This window comes from Solanum stenotomum, unplaced genomic scaffold (genome assembly GCF_019186545.1).
Source record: "Solanum stenotomum isolate F172 unplaced genomic scaffold, ASM1918654v1 scaffold28496, whole genome shotgun sequence".
NCBI lineage: Eukaryota > Viridiplantae > Streptophyta > Magnoliopsida > Solanales > Solanaceae > Solanum > Solanum stenotomum.
The window spans coordinates 116,626-127,876 of NW_026030018.1; the positions used below are offsets into that span (position 1 = coordinate 116,626).

At 32.1% G+C, this 11,251-nt stretch overlaps 1 protein-coding gene and 1 non-coding gene across 2 annotated transcripts; one reads left to right on the forward strand and one right to left on the reverse strand.

Annotated features, from left to right (window-relative positions):
- Nucleotides 1–1,442: 1,442 nt before the first annotated feature.
- LOC125851676 (flavin-containing monooxygenase FMO GS-OX-like 4) lies at nt 1,443–6,179 on the reverse strand. Its single transcript, XM_049531446.1, has 7 exons — nt 5,537–6,179; nt 4,512–4,582; nt 3,775–3,927; nt 3,506–3,588; nt 2,321–2,456; nt 2,070–2,243; nt 1,443–1,739 (listed from the first exon to the last, which is right to left on the reverse strand). The coding sequence occupies exons 1-7, from the start codon at nt 6,147–6,149 to the stop codon at nt 1,527–1,529; spliced, it is 1,443 nt and encodes a 480-aa protein (XP_049387403.1). The 5' UTR covers nt 6,150–6,179; the 3' UTR covers nt 1,443–1,526.
- A 1,967-nt stretch (nt 6,180–8,146) lies between these two features.
- On the forward strand, nt 8,147–8,217 carry TRNAG-GCC (transfer RNA glycine (anticodon GCC)). Its single transcript has one exon. It is a non-coding gene; the product is annotated as a tRNA-Gly (tRNA).
- The last annotated feature ends 3,034 nt before the right edge of the window (nt 8,218–11,251 follow it).

Genomic DNA, 11,251 nt, shown 5'->3' on the forward strand with positions numbered 1-11,251 from the left:
GAAAATGTAGTATGTCTGGCCAATTTCCCAAATTGGTCAAAAGTCAATACCAAATCAGAAGTAGGGATGTGCCCCCCACCACTCTTTATTCCTCCACCATGGAATATATATATAGGCCATCCATCCTAACGTTAAAGGATGTGATGCGGCGGATGAAATTGTTCCTTTTTTAATCACAATTTTTGGATTCGAGTCTTGAGTATAAAAAAAATCCTTGATAGAGATTATTTCCTTCTGAATGAGATTTTACGCAGTGTGATTTCAAATTAGTCGGGCTTCAATACGAAAAGCAGATACGTACTAATGGAAAACCAAAACAACCCCCCCCCCCCCAACCATGAAAATAACATGGGAATATTAAAGTCACACGTGATTATGAGTAGTTGCGAACTTGACTTTGGTATCTTTCGTTAGGTTTAGTTGGTTTTTGGACCAGTAATCCTTAAAGGCACAATAAAATTAAGAAATTGCATCACTCTCCTACAGTTTGTCGTCTAGTGATCGAATACATCGATAGTCTCTTAACTTTATCATTAAATTTCATTTATATATTTAAATTATAGTATAGCTCAATTAAAAATAATCTGACATGTGATCAAGTGTTTCTATTAGATAGTCTCAATTAAAATTTTGGAAAAGTTAGTGTTGTCAAGCACTCAACGTGAATAAGTTAACAATATGAAAGTCAATAGGCCATTACTATGACAAATTGACAATGTAGAGAAAATAAGATAAAAACGTCATTCTCCATTATAATTTTTTGTCAGTTGTAGTCATATTCAAAGCTCTATGCATGTTGCTCCCAGTAACAAGCTACTTATATATAGTAATAATAATAAAATATTTACCATGTGGTACGTTGTCTACAATTTTGTATTTCAAACCTGCCAAATCAGCTTCAGGGTTATACGTCCCAAATTTTGGTTAATTAGTTTGATTTTACAATATTTAATTTGAAGGCAAAGACTTTTGACTGATTTACCTAGTATTATATTCTCCCTAATATGTATGTGTATATCCTTGTCAAGTGCATCACGTGTGACAGAAAATTAAACGCATAAAAAATTGAATGGTATTTGAATTTTCTATATGGAAATATTTAACGGATGAATATAGTAAGTGACATTTTATATAAACTTTTACCACGAATATATACTATGTTTAAGTGATGTATAGTCTTACTTTCGATTTCGTGCAAACACAGAACATTCTCATTTTAGTTCTGAATTATTGCTCGCAGTGTATTAATCCACAATTTTCTACTTAAATCAGAAAGAAGAATAAACTTAAAAATCAAAGAATTGCAAGTTGCAACAAGGGAGATTTTATGTCGATGTATTTCAATTATAATATTAAACATTAGGAAGTTTCAGTTTATTTCCCCAAAAACCAAGCTGACCTGAACAATGCTACCAAATAGGTTAAACTAAATAGGTTGGTAGTAACATATATAGGAATTTCCTGTTTTTACTATACTTTTCGATTTATTCAGCTATTCCTATTTTTTCATGTAACAACAAAATTAATCATCTTGAGAGCTTCTGTTCTTGAGATAGTTCAGGAATATATTTTACGAAGTCTTCATGAGCTTGAATGATCAAATCATCATCGTCCCACTCGTCACGATATCTCTCGGGCAGAGTCTTTTTGTTCTTTCTTGAGATAAAGTACATTTGCTTTCTCCATTCTTCAGAAGGTGGAGATCCACACTCAGCAGCCAACCAATCATCGTAGTCAAACTGTAAAGATGTAAACTGTAAACTGTAAAGGCCCAACTTGAATGCGTTCACATGAGCAGTCTACATGGATTAATGACAGAAGAAGCTTACTACACTCTACTTCTTCAGTTTCAATTCCTTTCTCTTCTTCTCCAACTTAACTAAGATGATGTAACCGAGAACTTCTTTATGTTACGGGTAGGCATGAAGTGTTCCTTTGTTTCTACCACATTTTACCCCCATTCCAACCCCAGAGAAGCCCCCCAAAAAAGAAAAGAGCAAAAGAGACGACCCATAAAACAAAACAGAAACCTTCAACCATTCAAAAATGTTTTTTGGCAGATGTTGTACCTGAGAGTCATCCATATTGTGAGTGTACCGTTTTGGAATGCAAGAGGCTGCCATGGATGAGTAGAAAGCTTCAATATCAGCATTCATATCTTCCTTTGATGGGAGAGAAATGCGACCAGATAAAACACCAGCGATCCACTTGCTTTGCAATTCACACAAGAAGAATGGTATAACCTGGTGCCAACCACAGACAAATATTTCGTTCAAGCCCGCCATTTAAAATGTAAATCCATAAACCCTCTAAACTTTACCTTCCAAGGCAGCCCAACAAATGAAAGGCTTGGTGCAAAGGCTGGTGGGAAAACGTGCTTGTAAAGTGGACCAACACGGTTGTCATCCACAGTCACTATCCCATTAGTTTCAAGGAAAGGAAAATGATATTTGTACCTGGGAAACAAATATTAGCAACATTCATGATACTTCATTCTCCCATCAATTAGATTATCTTGTAAGATTACTAGCAATTATTTTCGATTACAAGCGTAAAGGTTAGAGATATCTCACTATGAATTAGGAGGTCTGTACTATCAAACTCACATAAATAATTAGTATTCATTTTAGCTGAAGATAACCTCCTTTTCTGTATCCACAAACAGAAAATTTTACACTCCTTTGGCTAAACTCACAATATCCAACCAAATCTGTGCTAACAAAACTGTCAGACCAAAATAGATAACAACTGGATTTCTGACGTACTTATAGGCTATGAAAATATTAATAGACATTCTTTTAAGCTTACAGTTAGGGGTCCTTTGGATGGTGGGATAAGAAAATATTAATAGACATTCCTTTAAGGTTATAGTTAGGGGTCATTTGGTTGGTGGGATAAGAATAATAATCCCGATATATCCCATGTGGTTATTTTATCTTGCGTTTGGTGATGGGTATTATTTAGTCCCAGGATTATTTTGACTCACCATTTTGATATAAATGGTGGGATACGTTATCCCTTATAGAAGGTAAGATAAAATAATCCAATGGGATATCCTTATCTAGATTAAAGGGTACAGGGTTTATTTTGAGATTGGCGTACTCAAGAAGATTATTTACTTAATTTACTGTTTCTAACCTATAGATTAGAATATCCTTTTACGCTAACAATTATGAAATTAAACGTATAATATGGGTGGTTCATTTTGAGACTGTCTACTCAAGAGCAGATCAACTACTTTATTTACTGTTTCTTGCCTTTGGATCCATTATCTATCCTATCATGCCAGTTCCTACTTAACTATCTGTTGACCTCATCATTCTTTTGCTATTTTATAAGGTCAGTTCACCTCGCCATTTCATATCATTATGACCCTCAGAAAAACAGGCATGCATTACCCTTCATTTTCCTCAAAAAGAAAAAGAATAGGCTATCAATGTCCCCTTTCTTTCATTTTTTTTAACCTTGGGCGAAAAGGGAAGTTTCAATAAGACTAATCACTCACCCTGTACAGTGTAGGATGATGTCAGCAAGGATTTTGGACCCATCTTGAAAATTCACGCCACCATCACTGCCAACAGCTTCAATCTGCATCATTTAGCTGGTATAAATTTTCTCCTAATCAACTGATGATTCAGCATCAAGTGTTTTTTTCTTTTCTTTTTATGACCTAAGAAGATTTCATTAAATAGCATCCAGGGGATGCGAAGTACAGATTCAGCATCAAGCGTTGACAAACCTCCACATGAATATACAAGTTATTAACCACTTTACCATATTATGGAGCCAAATATTATCATAACCAGGCAGCTTCATCGGAACTCCACTAGTAGCTGATCTAGAAGAAATGTGGACCTCTTTAGCAACTTCAGCAATTTCCCTGGAGATATCAGTAGCACTTGCAGCACCACCTATCAGCACAACAACCTGGCAAACCATTTGTCATTTACTCTGAATATGGTACAAAGGGTAGTATGCCATGGGATCAGGCAAAAAGATGATACTATTTATTGAGATATATTTATCAAAGATTAGAAGCTGATATAACCAGCGAGCATTTTTCACAAGTCACATCTAGGCTCATATAAGCATACACGTATGTTCATTTTCTGTATACTCTTATCATTTCTAAACAGCTTTTTAGGAAGAAGGACTACTATAACTTCTACTAACTATCAATATTCATTGATGAAGAAAAGGTAGATTTAAAATTTAAAAGTTTTCTGTGTTTGTGGTGTCATCCATCATATATCCAGTGCTTCATGCAAAAGTAAGACTTGAATAATAGAATTGTTCAAGGACGTTCCGTTCAATAATCTATTATGTATAGCCTGAAACTTCATGTATAGAATATCATAGAACACTTTTAGTAAGTAACTAAAAGATCACTTCCAATAAGTAGAGCAAATTCATAATTGAAATAACTGCAAGCATTTCAGTCACGTGAAAACAGTATTAGTTCAGAAACATCAACATCAACATCTTAAAGAAACAGTGAACCTGCCACATACTTGGTCTCGAAAAGGGTCAGGAACACGGTAGTTGTGGCTGTGAATTTGCTTTCCAGGCCAAACTTCAATTCCTGAAAGGCTAGAGGCCTCCAGTTAGAAACTTCAAAAACTGCATATTGACATAGTATGTCAATTGTTGTGGCAACTCACAGATAATCTCAGAGCTAATAATATAGTAATGACACAAAATGATGTTAAAATGGAAAAAAGAAAGAAAACTTCAACCACACTATCAAGTTGAAATAGCACTATTCTTGAATTTCAAAATACTTCACTGCTATGTTATAGGGTCATTCTGAACAAGACAAAAAATGGAAAAAAGGTGCCAATTCAAATAATAAATCAAAATTTTGAACTGCTCACAACATATAAAACCATAACAGGAAAAAAAATACTTATCCTATGTGTGCCACATGAGAGAAACAAAATTATGTCTAAGCTCTAAAGAAGGCTGGAATCTTTCCAACGAAAAAAGACTAATCTTTTATCCCCAGAATATTCACTCTTTGTCATGGACACTGCCATAACAATGGAAAGAGAAAAGGAGAAAGTTGATCTTTGTCATAAAAAGATCGACTTTGCTCGCCCGCAGGCTACAAGCCTACAACTTATATAACAGTAAGTAGGATGGAACTATTAGCTCAATGTACAAATACTTGAAATCTTCATACCAAACTTTATTACAAAAACAAAGATTTCATCAGCACTTTAGACTTATTCCCTCAACAAAACGAATCTATAATTACCACAAAGTGAAACATGACTACTGGAGATAATATTCTATTCAAGTATAAAGAACTAAAGATCAAAGTACAATTGGATGCACCCAAGGGCATGATCTAATGGTCAATGAAATGGAATCACTCTTTCCATTTGTCCTAGACTTGGGGGACAAAGTTATCAAATACCTGTTGCTCACATGATTAGTCGCAGTGCACAAAAGCTAAAAAAAGGTACAATTGGATTACTAAATACTTGATATCTACAAGTTAAAGAATTAAAGATCAATTTTTTCAATAAATTACCAGGAATATCAGCAATTCTTGGTTCAGTATAATGTCCATTACATATTACAACAGCATCATACTCCTCAGTAGCAAACACAACATCATTTTCTCTCTTTCTACAACTAACCTTCCATTTCCCATTCTCCATCTTTCCCACAAACCCCACTTCCATCCCAAATCTCACAACCCCAATAATCCCAAAATCAACAGCAAAATCATTCAAATAATTCAACACCTCCCCATGACCCGGATACCTTCTCGGGTCTCTACCGGGCTTTTTCTTGGCCACAAACGGGTAATCCCCAAAACCCATTACTTCCCGAGGAAGATTAACACGAAGAGATGAATAAAGACTTGAATGAACAATCTCCCGATTCGGGTCGATCCCAACCGGGTCGGATTCTGTAGCGGGCGTGTAAACCCATGTACCTCCTAATTGATTTTCCCGTTCGAATACAACTACGCTGTGACCTTCTCGTTGGAGTTCTCGGGCCGTAACAAGGCCCGCGGAACCCGCACCGATAACGGCGACGTTTTTGGAGGAATTTTGAGGCATAGAGAGGATGGGAAAATGGGATAGAAGTGTACGAGTATAAGCTTGGTTTGAAGGGATGACACTTTGAAGAATCATGACTTAGGTAGTAGTAATATTTTATGTCTTTTTTGTTTGTGTTTGTGTATCTTTGCATGTGGATTTGTTTGGTTGATTCCTCACCACATTCAATATTGGGATCCCTTCAATATTTCTAGTTTCATATTGGGTAAGTGACTAAAATTTCATTCTTCAAAATATAGTGATCAAAAAAAGGAAAATTAGTGAGATAATGGAGTAAGTTATCTAGATAGTCACCCATGTTTGGGGAATTATCTAATAATATTATTTTTGTTTGTTTTAGGACTACAATATCACCCACCTTTACATATTTGCCTCAAAATATAACTTGACACAAAAAAAATCTCTCTCCTAGGTCACATTATTCCTTTTTTACTAATAATTAAAAAATTTAACTTTTTAAATCAACTCATATGATATAGGTAAAAAATAATAATTACATAACGCAAAGTGAACATTTTTAAATGACTCATATTTGTTTTCTATTATTACGGTTAACACTAATCATTTATTCTAAATTGTTTTTTCAAATCATTCATTCTTTAAGTTCTTATAAAATGCACAAGGCAAACATAAAAAACAAGTAAAAGTGAACAAAAAAAGAAAAAAAGTGATGTTAGAGAACAATTTTCACGTGCTCATAAAAAATCAAGAGTATTATATCAACTAACTCTTTTTACGGATTTTTTTCTAGCAACTATTCCCTCTGACCATTTTTATTTATTCATTATGTTATAAATAATTATTCATGTGTTACTTGTTTACTTTAGAAAATCAAGTGATAGTTTATTACTTAATTTCTAATTCACTCTTATTATTAATTACAGTCATTTGCCAATGCATTTTTTAAAATATAAAATTTATTATTTTAAAAGATTAATATAGTAAAATTATTTTTTATTATTTCTTAAGAGATATGTCAAATTAATACTAAACAAGTAAAGATGTAAAGATGGAGTAGAAACTAAATTTTCCAAGTTTAAATTTTTTTTAAAAAATATTATTAAAAAAGAATAATATGAGATGAAATCCCATTAAAAGTGTGCACTTTGCATATTCTTCAAGAAATTAAAGGAGGAGTGATTTGAGAAATGTTTTAAGAAAAATAATTAATGTTAAATGTAATGATAGAAAAAAATTTGTTTATCTCTTAATATGCTAAAGTAAAAAACTAAAAATGATAAATAATTAAGAATTTTTTTTATTGAATATAACATATGAGATATTTTAAAAAGTTAATTTTTTTAAGAAAAAATGAAAATGTGACATGACATCCCAATAGGAGAGAGAATAATATTTTTTTTGGTGTCGAGTATATTTTGAGGAAAATATGTAAAGTTGGGTGATATTATAGTCCTAAAACAAACATAAGTGATATTACTAGGTAATTTATCAAACATGGGTGACTATCTAAGAAAATTACTCTGAGATAATGATATTTATATTTTAATAATTTATGTCAATGTATAATTTTTATAAAGTCGGATGAAAAAGGATATAATCCATTGATTCTTCTTTTGAGGATCGTTAACTTAAGAGCTTTGCTTTATTCTTGAATGATAAATACTTGTTGGAATTTTTCCATAAATGTGGAGCCAAGCTTGATCACAATCACGAAGATATGAGAACTTACGACTTACAATTTGGAAACGGAAATTCTTTTGTGCGTGGATCACTAATGAAGAGAAGATGTTTTCTATGTATCTCTTCCCTTTTGCTAGTCTTATGAAAACCCTTCCAATCAAACCTTTTAATGTTCCTTTAAGGTAGTTTGATTGGAACAAGTTATTCTAGGGTTAATTATCTCAGGATAAGTTATCTTATCATATATATGAGATAATTTATCTTATCATCATGATATAAATGATGAGATGAATAATTCAAGTACAACCTAATAACTCCAATCAAACGCATGATAAAATTATTATACCTTATACTTGACACTAAATGATTTCCTAATAGTATTAGAAGTTGCATTGAAATATATATTTACTAACGTATTATTATAATAATTAGCACCAGTGGTCTAGTGGTAGAATAGTACCCTGCCACGGTACAGACCCGGGTTCGATTCCCGGCTGGTGCAGCATTTTTTGGATTTATTTTTGTATAATTCCCCAGCAGCCATTTAAACGAAAAACGAAAAATAGAAACAAACCATTTCTATGTTAGGTGGATCCGCTCTCTTGGGCCTTGGCCCATTAACACTCATAATTTTGACACAAATTGCTGACTTGGCATATTGTTGTCATCTCATCCGCTCTCTTGGGCCTTGGCCCATTAACACTCATAATTTTGACACAAATTGCTGATTTGGCATATTGTTGTCATCTTCCATTAACCTTAATATTTGACATTTTACCTATTTATTTCCTCTATCTCTTCTACTCCCATTTTTCTATCTATTTTATTTTCTTACTTATTGCATTATGGATGCAAATACTTTAAATGGGCCGAACTTGAATGTTAGTGTGAAATAAGCTAGGTTCAAGTGTAAGATATGTAGAATTTTATGTACCTATTAATAAACAACGAAACTGATTTTTCTATGTGATAAAATAAAAATAAAAGAAGGTGTCGAATTTTCTTTTCATAAACCACGCCTAAGCTACGACAGAGATATTGGACAACATCAATTATAATGACTTAATTTGTAAAGATCATTGCAGTACAAAACTACCCAAAAAAAAAGAAGCTCATTCTTCAATCAAACATCATAAGTTTAGCCATAAAAAACACTAGCTAACCGCACCTAAAATGAATCCCAATTGAATTCAGATTCCACAACAATTTCAACACCACCAGAGTCCAGATATTATAAGTTCAGCAAAAAATTCTGAGCAAACAACACCGAAAATTAGTTAAGAAAAGCTATAAGAATTCACTTTGCACATAATAAAACAATCAAATACCAAAAGTTCAGTCAATCTATTTGCCAAAATAAGAGTGAATTCAAAAAATTCAAGTTAGCTCTAAATAGTTACACTTAGTCTTCAAATGTGATTTGGGAAGAAATCATTGATAATTGCAGAAGGTTTCATCTTCTAATGGTGTGGATTGTTGTTTTGAAAGGTTTCTCCGGTTAAGAGACTTGTTTATTTTGGAGAAATAATTACGGAAGTTTTTTCACTTTTGGAGGGAAATAATTACAAGGATCCGTAATAGAGTTGGGTTAACCCGGATGATATGGAGAAAATAAAACATATGGCGGTATGTAATTGGATGTTTTTCACTTGTGTAACACGCACATAACAATTATGTGAGGTTAAAAAAAAAAAGTTAAAATGGAACATAAAAATTGGAGTTATGGAACAAGGTTAAGTTGGAGTGTCAAAATGAAATTTAAGCACAAGTTTAAGGGGTTGTACATGTGTTTGGCCGGGAATGAATTAAGCGTAATGTCCATTTATTTAACAAGAATTAAATAAACAATCAAACTTGATAATACGTATCTAACATAGAAATAAATGTCAAATGTTAGTACTCATAATTTTCCACAACCCAAAACTTATGATATTAGCTATGTATAGTATTCATAAACTAGCAAACCAATGAGAATAGTAGAACTCGTCGTTGCATTCAATAGCCTTCGCTCCTCATACGTTACTTGCCTCCAAAAAACCAAAAGTATGTCGTCCCTTTTCAGAATATATTATATTTTTTGGGCTTTATATACGACATAATTATGTATAAGATATGGTGAGATAATATGGAAGAATTATAGACTCTAAGCGGAATATCAATGATGTTTAACTACAAAAGAATGTTATTTTTCTTTTCTTGTAGCAAGAAATTTTAATTTCAGTTTTAGTCGGACAAATAAGCTCATTGTTCTTTGTGTATATTGAGATTGTAGTTTCTCTTTCAAATTTCGTGTATAAAATTTGATATTATCATATAATTTATATATCATTTTGAAAGAAAAAAAAATGTGCAAATGGGATGACGCTCATACGAGTCCACAAACTAATTTTATTTGAAAGAGGATAAGATTTGATAAAATTTTGTGAAGAGCATATTGCCAAAATGATGCACAATTAATAAGTAAAACACATCATATTTATTACTGTTTGTAGTTTTCCATGATTCATGACTAATTACTTTTAACTCTTTCATTATCAATAGTTATACCCAAACTCATTAAGTATTTTTTTTTTTCTTCCTATTATTACAAGAGGAAGATGCCATGGGCAAAGTACTAGTGGCAACTTATTAATTAAAAAGGAAACTTTTCCATTTTAGAAGGGGAGAAATAGAAAAGTAAAGTAGAATTGAGACGAGGAAACTCAACCATGTATAACTAGAAATTATGGAAATAGTAATAGTAATTAAAATTTTAATTAAAAATTAAGATGAGAAGAGGAAAACTAACAATGAAGCAAATTATAATTGAATAAATTAAAAATGAGAAGAGAAAACTCGAACATGATTCAATGAGGCAAACAAAGATAAATGATACATAAAAAAAAATACTTCGTATCTTTATATATCTAAAAGGAACAAAAAGATAGCAAACAACAACTCTATCCTCATTAAATAAATACATTGAGTAGTACTTTAAAGTATAAATTAGAGTATAATCTTACATTGTTAGTATTGTAAGAATAAATAATTGGAGAGACCAAAATAATTGGACAAAAAAGACACAAAGGTGTCACATGATGACTTGGATATACAGCTCAAGACAACTGCAGATTAACAATATAAACCCCATTATTATTATTTTATATAATTATTGTACTAAAATAAGTGTACTACTCTTTGCTGCCCTTTCAAGTCCTCCAATAGACATATTTCCTTAAATTCTTGGAGATAATAATTAATTCAAATAAATTATGTATTTGGTACATGAGTTGACAATTGACATATACATATATACACTTATTTTCTTTCGACTTAAAACTCACCTGATCAAGGTCGGTTCATATATAAACTAAATTAATTAATCTTGATTAATTGTATAGTGTAAGTGATGATCAAATGTCAAGCCACGTCACGTCAGCTATGTTTTTTTTCTCTCCATAATTATTGGTATGAATACGAATATAGAGGATATCCAATAGGGAGAAACACTTTGATCTCTTATAATATCGAAATAGAGAAAGGTAAGACGTTTCATT